Source organism: Harpegnathos saltator, unplaced genomic scaffold, assembly GCF_003227715.2.
Source record: "Harpegnathos saltator strain DR-91 unplaced genomic scaffold, Hsal_v8.6 scaffold75, whole genome shotgun sequence".
Lineage (NCBI taxonomy): Eukaryota > Metazoa > Arthropoda > Insecta > Hymenoptera > Formicidae > Harpegnathos > Harpegnathos saltator.
The window spans coordinates 491,782-511,573 of NW_020230593.1; the positions used below are offsets into that span (position 1 = coordinate 491,782).

The 19,792-nt window shown below is 50.1% G+C and overlaps 1 protein-coding gene across 10 annotated transcripts in view; it reads right to left on the reverse strand.

Moving 5' to 3' along the window:
* GluClalpha (glycine receptor alpha 1) overlaps nucleotides 1–19,792 on the reverse strand; it is a 40,280-nt gene continuing 20,488 nt past the window's right edge. For 7 of the 10 annotated variants that reach the window (XM_025306073.1, XM_011156243.3, XM_025306080.1 and 4 more), the window contains 7 exons: nucleotides 5,465–5,534; nucleotides 4,499–4,652; nucleotides 3,901–3,983; nucleotides 3,663–3,797; nucleotides 3,304–3,456; nucleotides 2,609–2,889; nucleotides 1,696–2,107 (listed from right to left, as the gene is read on the reverse strand). In XM_025306073.1, coding sequence (XP_025161858.1) covers nucleotides 1,874–2,107; nucleotides 2,609–2,889; nucleotides 3,304–3,456; nucleotides 3,663–3,797; nucleotides 3,901–3,983; nucleotides 4,499–4,652; nucleotides 5,465–5,534 — 1,110 coding nt within the window. In that variant the 3' untranslated portion in view covers nucleotides 1,696–1,873. Of the gene's footprint in view, nucleotides 1,656–1,695; nucleotides 2,108–2,608; nucleotides 2,890–3,303; nucleotides 3,457–3,662; nucleotides 3,798–3,900; nucleotides 3,984–4,498; nucleotides 4,653–5,464; nucleotides 5,535–13,142; nucleotides 13,211–19,792 lie in introns of those variants that run through there. The other 3 variants (XM_025306076.1, XM_025306081.1, XM_025306079.1) reach the window with 3 other exon arrangements.

The window sequence follows — 19,792 nt, forward strand, 5'->3', positions numbered from 1 at the left end:
AAAAAAAAAAAACTCGAAACCGTTTTGGTTTCCAGTGTACGTGCGTATGCGTGTACGTGTGTATATGTGACCTTAAGAGGAGAAAGGCGATACGTGGCACGGCGAGGCAATGCGCACCGCGATCGTTTCGTGCGTTCTTCGTCAGACGACACACACCCTGAGAGACACCCTGTATAAACACACACCACCGCACGTATCGCACGTCGCCTCGCCCCACCGCGGCCCGTCCCGCCCGCGGTCTTACGGTTAATTAATACTTAATCGGAGCCGAGACCGTTCGCCGTTTTAATTTCGCAACGACGAACGTGTCGTCCGGGCCGTCGTCGCGACACTCGCGTGTGAGCGTCGCTCGCGCGCGTCGATGAGCTCGCTCGCTCGTCGACGACGCGCAGCTCTCGCGAAACGTAGGTATTAGTTACTTATAAACTTTTTACTTTTTTTTTTTAATTGTTAACAGGCCGTGGCTATACAGGGCCCACTACGCTTTCAATTCAGTCTGTGGCACGCGGTCTTCCAAATGAGTCATGAGGTACGATGTGGTGTCTGCTTTTGCTCATTTGTCTGCCTGTGTATGTGTGTTGTGTGTGTGTGCGTGTGTGCGTGTGTGCGTGTATGGATTCGCGCGATTGTCGCGCGTGTGCGTGTCATACGTATAATACACGTCGCTAGAACGTTGCGTTTCGCCGTCATCATCCTCATTTTCGGGAAACATCTATCGAGCTGACGTCCTCGTTGCGCGTCGTGAATTTCGATCTTCTCGTCCTGGAATGTCCCCGTTTCGCGGACTGCGGGCTGCGAAGGGATCTTCTCTTCTCATCGAAGTGCACTTGGTCGGTCCTTGTTCGAGCGAACTACGCTACTCTGTCTGCAGTCTCGTTGATGATTCTCGTGTCAAGATCGAATGCAAAGAGAGAACGTCTCTTTCTCTCTTCCTCTCGTTTGCGCGAGATCGCGCAAAGGTCGCCCTGGTCGTTTCTTCAAGGATCCAACTCGGTCGCACTCGGCTGATTCTTCTGATTCCTTCGCGCTTACTCTCTCCGCTCTCATTTGTTTTTCGTCCCGCTGTCTTCGCCTCGAAACAGATAAACAGACCAGTACGCGAAGTTGAAGAGAATGAACATGAGGGGAAAGGCGATGCGCGCAAAGATGTCGATCCTTGCGCTGCCCTGGGCACGACAGGTGAACAGTCTACACGGCAGGTTCCAGCAGCGTCTGCTCGCGGATACCGTTGGCGCGGGCGACATAGCCGTGGATGATATCGGCGCCGCGATCGGCGGTGAGGGTGTCGCGCCACGGGACGCGGTACGCGACGGTGTTCTCAAAGGCGACACCGACGACGCCGGCGACGGCCATCGCGACGGCGATGGTGACGATCTCGCCGAGCTTCTTCGTGAGTGTCGCGGCGCTCTCGGTGAGCATCGGACGGTGACGCAGTCGTCGTCGTTCAACGGCGAGAAAGACGGCGACGGCGAGCGATCCGCTTGATAACGTTGGTGACGGTGTTGCTGATGTTGATGTTGCTGCTGCGGTAACTGCTGATGCTGCTGCTGCTGCTGATGATGATGATGATGGTGGTCCTGCTGGTAGATATGCGGCAACTGATTGCCCGGACGATGACGCTGCTGCTGCTGCTGCTGCTGCTGCTGCTGCTGCTGCTGCGATAGCTGCTGCTGCTGCTGCTGCTGCTGCTGCTGCTGTTGATGATGATGATGGTGATGATGATGATGGTTGTGATGATGATGATTCTGGGGATGACGATGATGATTCTGATGATACTGTCGATGACGGGGACGCGAACGTTGCGGTCGTGTTTGAAACTGTTGAGGATGGCCGCGAGCCACTTCCCTTGATCCGAGCGCCTCCTCCTCGTGGCTTACTCGCCTCCCTCTTCCTCCCGAAACAGGTACGTGGACCAGTACGTGAGGTTGAAGAAAGCGAATACGATTGGGAAGAAGATCCGTGAGATGACGTCGATGCGCTTGGACCTCGTCGGGAACTTGGACAGCCACGACCTGCAGCAGTTTTTTTTCCTTGGTTGCATATGTATTTCGCACTGCCGCAATTTTTCCATCGACATGGAATCCTCCGGGTGTCGAACCAGAGGCTTCTGAAAGAATTCGGGCGGTATTGATCCATTAGTTATTCGCACTTGGCTCTGTTGTCCTTAATCGAAGTAATTCCCAATCGCATCGTCCCATCAATCCCCCTTTTGTCGAATAAGAAGCTACAGAGAGTTCCGTCTCTTCCGTCTCTTCGTCGTTCAAACGGCCAATTTTCGACAAAAACGAGACACAGAGTGTGTGCGTGCGCGCGTACGTACGTGCGTGTGTGTGTGTGTGTACTTGTAATTAAAATCTACTCGCGCGAAAATGCAGGTGCCCCTCGTGACGAGGGAGCAGCGACGCGTGACTGTCGTCGGCTGTACCATACGTAACGACCACGAGAGAAGCAACGAGAGATCGGCACGAGCTTAACGGGGAACGCAATGACGCGGACGCAGTCGCGCTATCGACCGAGACGAGGAGAGCAGCCGGAAAAGCTCGGCTATCTCGAAACCATTTCGAGCGCGTCCAACGGCGCTCGGGGAACGTCGTCTCGGGATACTGACCATGGCGAAGCTGGCGGATCCGTCTGGCTCGAGCAGCTCCGAGGATGGATCGATCGACGACGAATGCTCCATCTCGCTCGCCGGAAACTGCTTCTTTATGTTGTCGCTGTGCATGTCGCTGCGCGACGCGTAGTTGACTAGCGCGAATTCAAGGAGAGCGCCGAACACGAAGGTCAAGCACACCCCCGTCCAAACGTCGATAGCCTTCGTGTAGGATACCGGTGGCAGTGAGGCGTTTATCCCTGATGTCTGCGTGGCCATCGTCAGCAGTGTCGTAACGCCTGCACGAGCAAAGCAGAAGACGAATCTTCTTCGGGCCGTTCTCGTGACAAGTAAATGCCAGCACAGCGGTCGACAAAAAGAAGGAGAAAGAAAAGTGGAGTGAGAGAGGAGAGGAGAGAAGAGGAGAGGAGAGGAGAGGAGAGGAGAGGAGAGAGAGAGAGAGAGAGGAGGGGAGAAGATGGGACACCAGAAAGATAGATGGAACGGTTCGCCGTGACGTTCAGGAGGACGCAGGCAGAATAGATGAACGCGTCCGTGCAAAAGCGGACGTGATCGAAACGTACGTCTTGGCCGGCCTGGTGCTCGCGAATGCGTCCGACCTTCGATCGATGCCGTCAGCGGTATACATACAGCGGATACATACATACGATAACGCGATAATCCGCTGACAATTTGTTGATGATTATTCATACCTAGTGACACTCGAGCAGGTACGGCGCTCTGATCCAGCCAGAAGGACACCCAGGACACGATAACGAGCATGCAGCACGGTATGTAGATTTGGATCAGATAGTAACTGAATTCCCTCTTGAACAGCAAGTCCACCTTCAAGCAGCTGTACTCTCCTGCATTGTTTATTCAAACGAAAGAAGGAAAAAGACATCAGTCACAGGGGCGAGGTCGCGAGCCCGTCGAGGAAGGAAGGCGACTCGCTCTCTCTCTCTCTCTCTCTCTCTCTTCTCTCTCTCTCTCTCTCTCTCTCTCTCTCTCTCGCCATCTCTTCCGTCGCTCGTTCTGCCGAATACGCGCACACAGGGCGCAAGTTACTTACCGGTGTTGGTTTTACTATTGCAGTAGTCCGTAAGAAACTTCTCCAAGGTAAACCTGGGTAGATGTAAATTCTTCACCACTTGAACGGGATCACCCTCCTTCCAGAGAAACACCAAGTCGGCCGTCGTCCATCCGTCTGTCGGATCACGAATGCGAATGATTACTCAGAAGCGCGGGACCGGAGTATAAATGCGCCCTTCGAGCGAAATTAGACAAACCCGGCTCGCGAAATTACTTACAGCTGGCCATGCGAAGTGAGCAAATTTGTCGATCCAAGGGATACAGCTTCAAATTCATGGGGCAGGACAGCGTCAAGGATATTCTGCGGCGAGAGAAATACAACGAGAGTTTATACAAGGCTGGCGCGGACGAAAAAACCCAATTTGCAATAACGAACGCGCGCCCCTGTTTGGTCATCACACACGGTATACAGTGAGAGAGGGGGAGAGGGAGATCTCTTCCTCTCTCTCTCTTTCTCTCTCCCTCTCTCTCCCTCTCTCTTCCTCTCTCTCTCTCTCTCCCTCTCTCTCCCTCTCTCTCTTTCTCTCTCTCTTTCTCTCTCCCGTGTGTGTACATTAGCCGAGCAAATTTCGCAACATTCGATTATATGAGGATGAACCGCGCCGCGCGGATGGATAATGCATTCTCGCGCCCGCGTCGAGACGCGATTTTCATGTCGGACGAATAAGTGGCCCCTTCGCGTCTTCGTGGAGTTTGCGAGATGAAGAGAAAAGGAACAAGAAGGGAGAATAAAAAATAAAGCACTGTCCTCTCGACTGAGTAGATGAAGGCGCGCGAGTAAGTTGACTCGTTTCGATCTCGCGGACTTGCACTCACCGTATGCTATAAAGAACGAAGCCGTCTGGAAAGATTCGTATGTATACGTTGGGCATAATGATGTTGTGGAAATGACCCTCCTTCTCGTTCGCAAAGAACAGATCCGGCATCCAGACGCGATTAGCTTCCGTCAGAGTCAAGTATTTAAGTCGACCTGCAAAACGTCAAGGGGAACGAGGCGGCCTCGCTTGAAAAATCGCCGTGACGTCGGCAATTGGCGATCGATCGATCGGTCGGTCGGTCGGTCGGTCGGTCGGTCGGTCGGTCGGTCGAGCTCATTTAGCGCGCAGGAAGAGCATGCGAGCGAGCGAGCGAGCGAGCGAGCGAGCGAGCGAGCGAAAATTAGGCGGGCGTGCCCGAAGAGAAAGAGAAAGAGGGAGAGAGAGAGAGAGAGAGAGAGAGAAAGGGGAGAGAGAGAGAGAAAGAGAAAGAGAGAGAGAGAGAGAGAGAGAGAGAGAGAGAGAGAGAGAGAGAGAGAGAGAGAGAGAGAGAGAGAGAGGATAAGTATAGCTATAGTGGCGAATTTGCGTAACGACTAGCACGCGAATAAAACGTTACGACTCGCCTTTTACGGCGTAATTACAGCAATATGAAAAAAAAGAGAGAGCAGCATAAACGATTGTTCACGCTCATTGTCCTGAACATAAATGTCCCCTTTGTGCGTGAAAATTTCTCGCGCGCGTACCGCGTATAGACGCGTATCGAATTATATGTAATCATCGCGTAAAAATACTTTAGCATTTATCTATATCGGGGAATAAAAAAAAAGAGAAATACGCTTCTCCCTCTCTCTCGAGCCGAACTCAAATTCGCGACGGGAGAATATCTTGTACGTCGGCGGGAAAATGTCACGGTTACATCTCATAGGTAATGTCGGAGCAACGCACTCGTTGCGTCGCGGTGATCGTCGCGACGCGTATCGAGAACGCAAGAGTCCAAGTCGTAATGCTGTGATTATCTACGTACCTCCGAAGTCATTAAATCGTAATCTCTCATCCAACCATTGTTCCCGAAATGTTAATTGTACAGAGTATTCCTGGTGGGCAGAAGAAAAATTTCTGTTAAACACAGCGTCGCGCGTGACGGCCGAGCGTGTACATATATATAGCGAATTGTTCTTCCTTTCCTCTCAACAGCCCGAGAACGATAGTAGTCCTCCCCAATTATAAAGTTCCAAAGTAAAATAAAGGTAGAACCAACGTGCGAAACGTAATGAAAAGCAACGGAAGTCTAGATCGTCGCAGTATTCCGTATCGGATAGCGCTTATACACACACACACACACACACACACACACACACACACAGCAACGTTCTGGCCTCCGTAGCGAACGAAGAGAGAATGGCTTTATGCAAATAGCAGAGCTTTGCATTTAACCAAGATACCGCGATAATTACGATTTCATTATCAATCTCAAAGTACCGAAAAACGAATTCCGGCTGGTCGCGATAATATCTTAATACAACGGGAAATAAGCCTAATAAATGCGCAAAGAAAGTCGACACGCAAATTATATCAGACGAGAGAGTATATATTATATATGTATATAAACGAGTATATATGCGCGCGAATAAAAGCAATTCGTTTGTCGCGTAATTTTCGAGTAAAACATAAAAATAAAAAGAAAACAGAAGAAAAGAAAGAAACGAAGAGAACAAACACAAGGAGATGGCAAAGAAATCTTGCGCCTATGTAAAAAGCGATTATTCCAACGTTTCGCACAGCATAGAGAGAATGTTCCTTCTAGCTATAATGTATCATCGCCACTCTGGGACGTGCAACGGCAGATTGGTACCTTCGGTCATCCTTACCGTGAGAAGAAAGATCGTCGATCGTCGGATGTGGATTTCATATCGTGACGGAAAGATACTCTCAGGCAGAATGCGCCGAGACACGTCGTGTGTGCTCGTTGAACGTTCTGAAACATCACCGAGTCACAGCACGTCGGGCAAGCCGATGGAATTTGGTCTAAATCAATCTTTCGATCTCAATCCTTCGATCCTCCTTTCATATCGTAAGAGGAGGCAGCACGCGATTCGAATCCAAGCCGAGGACCAACCAACGAGATCGGTAGATAATCGTTCCCGTGACTGTTCATTCTCCACATCCGCCGGTCCCGATCTTCCTTGAAGCCACAATGCGTAAGTCGACGACAAGCGAACTCGTCACGGATCGAATCGCACCTGCTGTGACGTACGCGCGGCGTCGCGATCCGTGACGCGATCATGTATATATGTCGAAATGTAGAAGAACAGAAGATTGGAGTTGTGTCGGGGTCCTAGAGCGACGAGAGAGGAAGCGTTCTTCGACCGGATCTCGACCTCGAGATCCTCGTCGCGGCTGTCGCTTAGTTACCGGAGACGCCCGGTCCAGGAACGCTCCTCTCCTCGAGCGAACAAGCGATCATATATCACTCGCGAGCACAAGCAACGGCAAACAGAATGAAGAACGGCGGGGAACATTGACGACGGCGAGATCTGTCGTTTTAAAAAATGCCTCGACACACTGCGCACACACAGGCAGCCAGGGGGTTAGCGGGGGCAGAGGGGCGGGGGGTGGGAACGGGAGAATAAGGGTGAGAGCCATGCAAAAGCGATATACACACACCGAGGACCTACCCAGGATCGTGTCAGATCAAGTGTCAGAAATGCCTCGGGCAATTTCTACCAGCAATTTGCACGTTATTCATCAGCGTTATACCGAATATGACTATATAAAAAAGAGAGAGAGAGAGAGAAAGAGAGAGAAACGCATGCAATTTCGCTCACGGTGTGTCTCGTGTTCCCGGCGGCAACGGCTGGAGCTCACCTTTCCTCTCCGCCGCCGAAGTCCTGTACCCTGTTTCCTATTTCAGAGAGGGGTGTAAGAGGGAAGTGCTTCCGCATATGTACTTTTCGATACTTTTCGCTTTCCTCTCCTGCGTCTCTTTGTTCCTCTTTTCTCGATCCGGCACTTTCGTTCTCTTTCTCGTCTCTTTTTATTTTTTTCGCTCTTTTTTTCTTTCTCGCAACCTACCAGCAGCCAATTTCTCGTCGGCCTATCCTCCCCCGCGTGTGCAGTGCGGTGCGGTGCAGTTCCGCCACGGTGTTTTTTTGTTTCCCCTATTTTGGTTTTATATATATATATATATGTATGTGCTTTTTTTTTGTTCGCTCAAACCGCGTAAAAACGGCGTTCCGTTCCGTCAGCGGCTCCCTTCGCTCGTTTTCTCGTGGGTCGTGGTATTAGATTCTGTCGCTTTTTAAGCGCACGAGCGGCCCTCGTTCACACACACACACATACACACACACACACACACACACACACACACACACGCGCGTATACGCGTGCAAGTGCGTGCGCTCGTGCTCTCGCTTTTCGTGTTTTCGTTTTCCCTCTCCGATTTCCGCTCCCGCTAACTCGTCCGCTACGTGGATTTCGTTTCGTCATTAAGTTTTTTTAGCGACTCGGCCGAGATGCCCATATTCGCGATTCGCACGCGCTAACGTTCGGCGAATGGTTTCTGAAAAATTGAGGAACATGCCGCCAAACGAGAATTCACGGCTCACCACCTTCTCCGAGCACTTTACGCCTTTGTTACGTTCTCGCGCGTCGACCATCGGCGTGCGCTTTTTCTTTTTCCCATCTTTACTGATTAAAATATCGCTCGCAGTGCGAACACGCGGATGCCGGCCGTTTGTACTTCAGGGTACTTATAATAAAGAAAGAAAAAAGGGAAAAAGCCGCACGTGCAACAACGACGACCCTTTCCTTCCCTCGGGAGAGGTACCACACGACTACCACGACCTGTGTGTCTCTGTGTCCGCGATTTTCGCATTTTTTACGGCTGAAAAGCGATCGTCGCTTTTTTACAACATGAAAAGTGGTGCGCGCAAACGACATTATGGATATTCGTCTGTCGTGCGTAGTCGGAATATGTGAACGGGAAATCGAGTTGTTCTTGCGGATGTACCTCGCACAGAGAGCTCCGCGACTGATGGAACAAATTGCCATCAGACCGACGGGCTCGACGGTTATCCTTTTGCCCCGTTCACTTTTTTCGTCCGTCTTTTTTACGCGCTCCATTTGGTCAAAGTGGAGGATGGAAATTAGAAGCGCCCGCGCCGTAAACCGTCGCAAATTTCTTCGATTGAATCGATCTCACTTTGCGGTGCGTGGCACTTTCTCGGCAAATCAGCGATCGAACGATGAATCCTGAATGATATGCGTGTGTCTGCGTGCGTGCGTGCGTGCGTGCGTACGTGCGTGCGTGTGTCCGTGTGTACGTGTGCGCGTGTGTATGCGGCGAGGTGTCGTTTCACTTTCCCATAAACCCTGAAAGCGTCCGCGAAAGATAATGTCTCTCATCTTTCGTCGTACATCGAGCGGTCGATGAACTTGTGTATGATCAAGTGGCACTTGTGGCAATCGAGAAAAAAAAAACACGAACAACATGAAATCATATCAGATCGGATCAGACAGCGATATGTAATGTAACAATACCAGTATATATATCCTAGCACATAAGATCTAATATAACAGTGAATACCTCAGTTATTATGCTATACAGCGAGACAAGTGCAAAGCATTCAGAAAAAAAATCACTTAGAGAAGAGTGCTCTATATCGAAAAGAAAAAAAAAAAAATATATATATATATATATACCCAATGCAGCGTTCTCTTGCGAATTCACATCAAACGGTCCTCGCGCGTGACACCCACACAGTGTAAGGAGACGGACGACGGGGTCTCTCTCTCTCTCCGTTTCTGTCGCACCGAGAGACGGTCACGCGCGAAACAACAGGGGTCGCGCGTAATTTCTTTTTTTTCTCTTCCTCTTCATTGGCTCTTACTTTCAGCGAACGATAGCCATTTAGGCTTTCATGAGCGAGACCCTCGAGTTACGACGCGAGGTAATATGTTTGCGCCGCTTAGCCGGCCGTTCGACGAAACAATTGCTTCTTTTACGTCGCGGAAATGACGATACTTACTGCCCCCGGAAAATCGTTGGAGATATTTAAATGTGCCCGACGTGACAGATCGTACTCGGGGAGTAGCGCACAACTCGATTACACGAAGCGACGAAAGGTTCATCGGCGCCGGGGTGAAGGGGAAGTTGCAGCCGAGTCCCGAACTCCCTTGAAAATGGCTCGTTACAACGAGGAGAGGGAGAAGTGTGCGTCGTCGCCGTTATTCCGGCAATTGTCCCGATGGCAATGGGATAGTGGGATACGTCGCGAAAATCATTATTACGCTCGCAAACCCTCTATGGACGGTAGAGACGGCCGCTTCGATCCTTCCTTACGTCTTCGATATTATCCGAACCGAGTGCCGAGTGTTAACAGTGGTGTAACTTGCCTCGGTCGTTGCTCAAATATCTCTTGTTTATTATTATACTTTGATGTTACTCTCCGTTATAATACACAGCTGCAAGTTACACGCTTGTGAGGAGTATGGATTGTAAATGGATCGCGCGAGAGAAAAAGAAAGAGAGAGAGAGAGAGAGAGGGGGGAGGGGAGGGAAGGTCATCGTACGCGCTCCGATGAATGGAACAGAACAAGAAGGTCGATTGAAATTCAAGCCAGAGCCACTTCTTTTCTCTAAACGCGCGTCGTCCATTCACCTCGGACGGCTTCCCTTACACGTTTTCCCGATCGTTGAGAAGCAGCGTGAGAGAAAATTCTTACTCGCCACGCAACACACTAATCGCTATGTTTCGCATCGGGATGCGGGCTTTTCAATCCGACTCACCCTCGCAGCTCTCTCTCTCTCTCTCTCTCTCTCTCTCTCTCTCTCGCTCGCTCCCTTTCTCATTCAATCGCTATTCGCTCACGTTATCTCGAAATCTTATCAGGCCATAGAGGGTTCGCCCGAGAACTCGGGACCAATCAGCTTGCTCGGCAATTCCTTCGCAATTCCGTTTCTTTCACCGATGAGCAGCCTCACGTGTTGAATTTGGTTTCGCCTGAATGGCCACAGTGCGTTTCTTTATGTGCTCTTTACGGAGAACGGGTCGTGAACCTGCGCGCGCGCGCGCGCGTTTCAACACGCTCGTACAAATTGTTTCGCCGTTACCGTCACCTCCGATTACGTTCGCTCGCAATAAAGCCCCTAAGAGGCGCATTAGTTGCACGCGAATTTCCCTCCCGTTCCTCGGGGTTCCCTCCGTTTCGTCGCTATGCAACGGTATGTTCGCTCAGTCAACAAACACTTGTTCAGAATAAGCGATGCTGAACGTGCTCGTACTCGTGAGAACATGAGGACAGAGTGAGGAAGATGAAGAGAGGAGACAGACAGACAGACAGGAAAAGATAGCATAGATGAAACAAAAAAGAGACAAATGGAGAGAGAGAGAGAGAGGGAGAGAGAGAGAGAGAGAGAGAGAGAGAGAGAGAGAGAGAAAGAGAGAGAATGAACAAAAGATAAAGAGACACAGAGAAACGAGAGAAGAAAACGAAGAAAGAAGGCAAAAAGGATGGTTTCTTGTAGAGCCTGAAATTGAACGACTGACATCGCGACAACTAGAGCGACGCGTGCGAAAAATTTTGATGAATCAAAATCATGAAAATTCACGCATTACTCTAATTATCGCGATGTCAGTCGCTCAATTTTATATATATATATGTGTGTGTGTGTGTGTATATACACACACACGTATCAAGTCCATGGTCGGTTTAATGATCAGACGAGTGCATGAAGGTCCGAATAGCGAAACAAGGAGAAGGATATGCACGTGTGGAAACGAGTATCGTTTTTCCGAACGCGATCCTCGGCGCGAGCGTAACGAGTCTCTGTGATTCGTCGAAGCAGAATGCCAATTATCCGGCGAGTTTCGTGTGACGGCTGGGAAAATAGGAAAATCGATGATTGAATTGTGACTTCGAGAAGAACTCGACGGTGTGTCGTTCGTGACAGGGGTTCCCAAATTGTGTCCGGCTGGCTGGCTGTTGGAGTGAAACTGACGTCGAGACCAGAAGAGCGAGAGCGGCGCGATACTCGCATAGAGTATCGCGCAAAGCCAGAGAGAGAGAGAGAGAGAGAGAGAGAGAGAGAGCGTGCGAAAGTAACGCAGGCTAACAAAGAGTCACGTAACAGAAAAATCACGTTCAATTCCATGCTCGGATTTATTCTCGGAAAGTGATCGATTGCAGGATATACCAATATTTCCTCGAGGCATATCGTATCGTTTTCGAGAACGTCTTAGAAAAAGAGAGAGAGGGAGAGAGAGAGAGAGATAGATAGATATATAGATAGATAGATAGATAGAGAGAGAGAGAGAGAGAGAGAGAGAGAGAGAGAGAGAGAGAGAGAGAGAGAGAGAGAGAAAGAGGGAGAGAGATGTTGATTCCTCGTTCTCGCGCAGGACGAACGGAACATCACTCTTTCATGCTCCTCGTACATTCTCGACATGGAATTTCGAGAAGACACCTCGGTCGCTTCATAGAAGTCGCGCGCAAAGAGCGCGTTTGCGAACGCCATTTCGCAGACTGAATAAATTCCCTTCACGGGCGAAAGCGGGTCGCGCGCGCGCACGCGCGCATTTCGACGAGACAGAGACGCGTAACGCCGCGGCCGTGATCGTCCTTGGTCCTTCGGTGAGCAAACCTGAACGCGCTACCCTGCAACCCGTGTCTTGAGACGCGTTTCCCAATGTGATTGCGAATTCTCGCAATGTGTGCGTGGGGCGTGTGAGGGGGGCCTCGCGCCCGTGCGTGTTTGCCCCCGCGACTGTGTGTGTTCTGCCGTTCTCTGGGCCTCGTCTTCGGGCCACTTCGCGCGGTCGGTTTTAGCAGAGCTTCCAACAAGGCACAAGACGTGGTTGCAACGTACAATCAATCGAACGTTATATACGTACAATCAGTATGTAAACGTACAGAGCACTGATCATACATCGGGTGCGACGGACTCACCACGCCGCGCGCCGCCGTCTCGTTATTGCCGATTTCCCTGGCCAATCTGAAGCCTCGACCTCCTCTTCTTCGACGAGAAGCACCAATTTTTGTCGAACCTCAACAACCACACAGAACCCCCGAAAAATCAGGTTTGAGCATCGGAGCTTTGGATATACCGTACGACGAGCACAGCAGCAACCGACTCTCTCTCTCTCTCTCTCTCTCTCTCTCTCTCTCTCACGGCTCTCTCTCTCTCTCTCTCTCGTCGTCACTCATGCGCATCTCTCTTCTCCGAGAGCCCCAATTCGTCCTCGATTGCGCCCACGCTTGCGACGTTTTACCGAGATTTAAGCGACGATTTCGCTTAAAGGGAGATCGATTCCTAAATTGCGCGGAAAATCGGCGGAACGACGGCGTGGCGCGGCGCCTGTGTGAGCCCGGTACACCCCGTATGATACGTATGTATATAGATGTAACATGACAATCAACGACATCGAGAAAAATCAACGAGGTGCGACTTGGTAGCACATATCCACTGTCAGCGCGGCGCACGAGTATGCCTTACACGTACACGTATGCGTGCGTGATCGCGTTGCGTGGTACGCACGCGCGCGCACGTGTACATGTATACACGTATAATACAGATACAAGTACAGAGAAGTGCAAATCTTACGGCATCATATCACACGTGACGTTAATACTTGTACACAATGTGAGGATACACAGACTGCATAGATAGGCCTTGTTGATGATTACTTGTGTGTTGCACTCACCATATTGTAATCATCTATTTTGCTGATAGAGCGTAGAAAGATGTTGACCTTCACATTTGTCGGGCCGTCTAACACGTCGACCGGAACAGAACAAAAGAAATCGATTAATTAAATCGGTCGCCGTTGAGCCAAGATTCGCTTGCTTGTTCTTTTTTTTCTTACTTCTTATTATCTTTTTCACCTTCTGCATTTTATTCTTTCTGCTTTGTCAATTCAACTCTCTTTCTCACATTTCCTTTCCTTCTCTTTCTTACTTTTCTTTTTCTTTTATTTATCGAGACAATATATAGTTTGTACGGTGCGGGGGGATCATCGATGAATGAACGGACGAAAGGGATGATCGGAGGATCGTGATCGGGCGCAGGGGGAGGGCTGTCGGGCGATAGATGCGACTTTGAGCTGTTTGAACCTGGAAAGATGTCTCGCAAGAGATAGATGGATCTCGCGACGTTAATGTCACTAATCGATCCGAGCGCGTCCGAGCGAACGGACAAACGATGCGGAGAACATTCCGTGGTCCGTGGCGATTGGCAAATAGACCTGCGCAAGAGCGTACCGCCCCCAATCCGCGCAAATCGCCGCGAATCAATCCGGGCATTACCGCCGGGCATGGCGAATGTGTCCCCTCGCGAGAGAGATCTTTGTTCTCGTCGCGCGCGAGCGGTGGGTTATTTTCACAGATAATACACGAAACGAGCTCTCGTTCTCTCTGTTTAAAAATCAATGTAATCAAAGTTCGAAACGGTCCGCCGCCGGAACGGGACCTTTCATTATCGCGCCGCGGGCCACGGGATGCATATCGCGCGATACCTTGTTACGCGATTCAATATGTGACGTACTGAGCGAGCGTAAGAGAACTTGAGATGAGCCTGGGGGTCGTTACATGTTCGGGTCGTGGGATCGGTATGAAATTTAAATAAACGCGCTACGGCTATACGAGACATTTAAATGGCATGGGGTGATGCGATGGAGCGAACTACACACCGCGGCGATTTTTAGCGAGCGTGTGTGTTACCTCTCTTTGGGAGGGGAGGGGGGGGAGCACGGTGTGTGTATGTTAACCCAATTAGTATCTCGCGTAAATAACTGGCGGTTGTGCGAGAGAACTACCTGGGTCTACCCACCGACCGGGAAATTAAAACACAAAGAGAGAAAATAAAATAAGAGGAAAAAAAAACAGAGGAGGTTGGCGCGCTACAAGCCGACGCGGGCGAATCAAACGCGAGAGAGAGATTCACGAATCGAGCTTTGCGTAGATGATGCGAGTGTCCCCCCCTCCCCCCAGCCCCCAGCAGCCAGTCCTCGCGATCTCACGAGTGCGCTCAGACGAAGCGCGCCGAAGAAGCGTGCGCGGCGCGCTTATTGATTCGCTCTGCTTCAAGTCAAGTGTAAATAATCCCGTAAGAATATATAAGTAAGAAGTAAAGTCAACGTGCGCCGAGTGTCTACGGTAGCATGAATGTAGCAGCGGGATGCCCGAGACGCTTTGTATCGTAATCTCGCTGCTGCAAACGATAGGAGAAGCGGCGGTCGACTGAATTTGAAAGAAAAACAGCCAGTAATATCTCGGTGTCCTAAACGAGAATTTATCGCGCTAGAGATACGACGACGTAGAAGAGGAAGAAGAGGCTGAAGAAGACAGAAGGAGAGGAAGAAAGAAAGAAAGAAAGAAAGAAACGGGACGAAGCGAAATTCAGCAAGAGGCAGAGGCGCTGTCCGCAATTAAGGGTGAGAATGTGGAACATGAATGTAGATTTCGCGCTCGAGTTCGTAAAGCGACAACCCTCGGCGCGAATCGTGCCACGCGTGGACGACACGTAGACACCCGAGCGCGCACTGGGAGAAAATGCGTTCTACTGCGTTCTAGGATGAAAACAAAAGACAGCTAATTTTAATTTATACGCCCTCGGTCGTTTGTCCCCGCCCTCCGTAACGGACCCGGTCACTTGTCACTACCGGGTCGACCTTTATGTACAGAAGGGGCCAGATTGCCGCGATTTCGCATCTTTCGCTTCCCGTGGACGCTGCTCTCGGACTCGCGCGAAACTCGCTGCCGATGTGGTCATCGTTGTCATCGTAGTTATCGTCGTCTCCGTCGTGCGCGGCACGGGGACTAGAAACACTCAGAACAGGACCATAGAATCCCATTGCCATGTTTGTGTCTTTCTCTCTCTCTCTCTCTCTCTCTCTCTCTCTCTCTCTCTCTCTCTCTCTCTCTCTCTCTCTCTCTGCCTCTCGCATTCTCGTCGTTTGCATGTGACGGCTTGCGCCTCGGATGATTGCTGATAATAATTCGCATGGGGATACGGCGCGATTTCGACTGACAGATCATCCGATCGCGCAGGATTCTGAAATGACGTCATCATACGCGGCTTTCTCCCTCTTCCTTCCTCTCTCTCTCTCCTTCCCTCCCCCCCCCTCTCTCTCTCTCTCTCTCTCTCTCATGCTGCATCATGAAAGATGCAGCAGTCCTGCGCCTCGCAGGAATATTTCATCAGGCGCGGTCGAAGGGAGAGATTTAGTCGACATCATGAAACATTAGCAAACTGTGGATGTGTGTCTGTGCATGTGTGTATGTATATACGTGTTATCCACATACAGAAGCTCGCAGATATTTTTATACCAACGGCGTGTAATCAAACACAGCTAGATCCGTCGTGCAGACGGATTTACACATTGTGCCCCTGCGCGCCTTTTAACTCGCTCAAGTATCGATCGATTCGACTCGAGCACGATTCACAAGAGACGCTCCATGTTTCTCGTTGCGGGTTGCGCAACATTTTTGCATTGCCAGAGAACGCGGCTCGTTCGCGTTTCGATGTATCGGGAACGATGTTCGTTAATAAGGAGAGACGAGGGAGAATCGATAATTATATAAAAAGTCAAAGGGAAACGATAGACGAGCGAAGCGACCCGAGTTGAGAGAAGCACGTAGAGTAGGCGGAGATGCGTGTGGTGGCGTGTGTGACGCGCGCACTGCGCGCGCGAAAGGTGGACGTATCCCCGCCGCGCCGCAGAGCAAGGAACATATCGATTTAACGGGACGCCCGTTAAATCTTTGACAAGCCCTGAAATACAATTCTTTTCGCTCCGCCGACGTGTCCGCCGCGGACAACGCTGATTGTTAAGCAGAACGACTGGTCTCGCTCTTCCGCGGATCGCTCGAAAATTCCCGCTCAGTCGATTTAACGTCCATTAACGTCTCCACCTGTGTGTGTGTGTGTGTGTGTGTGTGTGTGTGTGGAGACTACGTTACGTCGCTTTAACGATCCCGCAAAATTCGCGCTCAAGATTTCTTACGCATCGGGCGCGAAAGAACTGCGGTATCGGCCACGCACTGTGGAAGACGCAGATCATTCGCGTCATCCAGTTTACGCGAGCGGCTAATCATTTGTGCACTTTTCATCGCAATTACAGACCCCTCCGCCTGATATTGGCCGCAAGCACAAAGCGTCCCCGTCGCGAAATACCAAGACGCAAGCTAAGACGCGCTCTTCTATCACGCGCCGGGCAAATCGGGAAATGTCTTGCGGACCACTGCAATCGGCACATCGGGGATGCATTAAACGCTCGTAATCGAATAAGCGGCTCTCGGATATTGCCACTCCACGCGAAGCTCGCGCACGGTGCCCCTCTCTTGTGCGACAATCGCAGATTTCTGGAGAGCGAGCGAGTGATCTCTCCGCGTCTCCGCGTGGAATTTAAGCGCGACGAGGGGACGAATTAATCATTTCTTTCTCTCTCTCTCTCTCTCTCTCTGTCTTGAACCGACCGACCGATCGACCTCTTTCGGTTGTATTTTTCTCCCGACTAGTGGAACGCTGATTCCGCTCGTCGAGACTCGACTCTGTCGACGATAGAGAAACTATTTTTCCTGACTTGTGCATTCTGCTCGATCGCGAGTCTTGCGCGGTTCATTGCGCAACGAGACTAATGTGAGATAGAAGATTTGATTTGCACAGACGCGTTACTTTTGACATCGCATATCGGCCGATGAAAATGCACATTTTTACTTTGGCGCGTGTGCGCGCAAACAGATATACACAGTACAGTTCGAGCAGACAAAATAAACTCCCGAAGATAATTCCGCCAATGTTGACGACAATAAACAACGATGTGTCTTATCAGTGGACCGATTAAAATTTGTTTAGTTTCTGCCGTCCCTCCTCTCTCTCTCTCTTTCTCTCTCTCTCTCTCTCTCTCTCTCTCTTCTTCTTTCTTATTAAATCACCGTGTATCTAGTATCTATACACAATATCGAACGTGCCGCGCGATAAGCACCGAAAGCATCGATGCCGATGAAGTGGACCACTCAAGAGCGACAAAATCCGAGCGCCGTCGATGAGAGAAAGGCCATTCCGTGACGATTAATCAGGGAGATAAGGATTTTAGAGATCCGTCGCGATTAAGTCAGAGCGCGCGCGCGCGCGCAAAGTCGCCCGGGCCGCAGGCAAAGCTATATATATGTGTATATATATATATATACATACACACATATATATATATATATATACACACAGCATACACACATCGCAGTACGGCCTCGTATTCACGAGTCGAAAGTTCGCAAGTTCCGGAGCTGCCGCGTATACAAATATGTACCGACGTTACAGCTGCGCGTATTTTACAATGTTGGCCCTTATTGAAGCTGCCGTCGTCTTTTCGTCCTCGCTGGCGAAGGATAAGGTAGCCGTACAACGGCTACCGGATATCGAATAAATATGCGAACCGAACGATTCATCACACTCGATAAATTCTTAAAGGTCACCATCTCCTTGCGCCTAGCGCGTGAATATTTAAAGCGCAGTTCGGTTACGAAGTTAATCGTTCGAAATCGATCGTAAAACGCGCGCGTGGAACCGCCGAGGGAGCCCTCGCTCCGCTCGCTCTCTCGCTCATGAGAGAGCCGCGAGACGTGCCGGGAGTCGGAAGAGATCGAAATTCTGCAACAAGACGAAACGCGACAAAGTCACCTCGCGCACTTTGTCCCCACGTGTACGTAATTTATCATTACTATCGTGAGAGAAATCGTCGCGTCCGATTGCCAATTCGCGACTAATCTTCACTTCTTCGCCGTCGCGGTCGTCATCGTCGTCGTCGTCGTCATCATCGCGCCCGCGTGTTCGAAAAGTTCAGCCTCGAGTTATTTTCCGCCAAATGGACGCATTTGCCAAACGTGCGCGGCATTCCTCGTCATTATTCTAAAAGTGTATTCCGGTCAGACGCCTGCTGCTCGTTGCTCTTGCACACACACACACACACACACACACACACACACACACACACACACACGCGTTACGAACGTGAGGAATGCGCATCTCGCGCGAGAGATCGATGAAGCAAGATCGAGCAATTTACACGGCTCAATCGCCGATACTTGTGTAATTGCCGGTTCTTCTTCTTACGAACGTTGCTTTTTTCGAGCGGCCGCTCGGAAAAATATTACCAGACACGCGTTCTCTCGCTCCCACTTTTTCCCGATAAATATAGCGGGCGAAGCTGGCGCTTATATGTACGGCTATACGTGCGCCGCACGTCCGCGAAGAGAAATGAAGCGTCCGCGAAATGTAAATCTTGTGGCTCGCGCGCAGTGCGGCTCTCGAAAAATTTAATTAATCGCGAGCGCATTAAAGCGGTTGATTCACGCTAGCGATTACACTGCCGACGTGACTTGCGCTTTTGCTTCTTCGCCGTAACGATATTGCAAGGACCTCTTCTAGAGAGACCATATTGCCACCACTCGCGTACTGCGTATCGCGCGTACGTCCTGTACGTCGTGTACGCGAATCGTACCAAATGTTACCTCATACACGGCTGGGCATTACAACGGGTAATAACATACAGATATACACGAGATTGCGGTCTTCATTAGCAATAAGAAAAGAGTCATGAACAAGAGTAAGATAAAAGAGGTTGCACACTACCGCAGAAATGTAGCAGCACGAAAATGCCTTAGCGAGTGTGTCATCGCACGGTGCAATAAAGGATCAAGTAAACGTTACATCTGTTGAGATATATATATATACATGAATGTATGAATGTGAGTGTGTGTTGAGGGAGTCACACGTATATATACATACAAGTGTAATCAAATGATGAACACCATTATAATACTATAAAAAAGAGAAAGATAGATAGATGGACGAAAAACAAGAGACACGTGTGCGAGTAAATGGAGGTTGGTAGACCAGAAAAAGAGAGAAGAGAAAGAGAAGGGGGAGAGGGAGGGAGGGAGGGAGGGAGGGAGGGAGGGAGGGAGAGAGAGAGAGAGAGAGAGAGAGAGAGAGAGAGAGAGAGAGAGAGAGAAAAGAAAAAAGAACGATTATATACTTTTGTATGTGATATGTACGTGTTTCTGCTACATTGTAAGACAGAGAGTGCGTGTATGTATGTGTGTGTGTGTGTATAATATATACTTGGTATTAAAGATTCAACGCGGATAAACATAATCGGAACAAGTCAAAAAGATGAAACTCCATCAAATCATCTACCACACAACAGCGGGTGAGCGGTACTATATAGTCTAATGGAATCTCGTAATTACGCATAGCACGACGCTAAGCGAAAGAAAATGTCACGGGAAAAGCGGCTCGGCTCGCTCCATCCATCCATCCATCCATCCATCCATCCATCCATCTATCCATCCATTG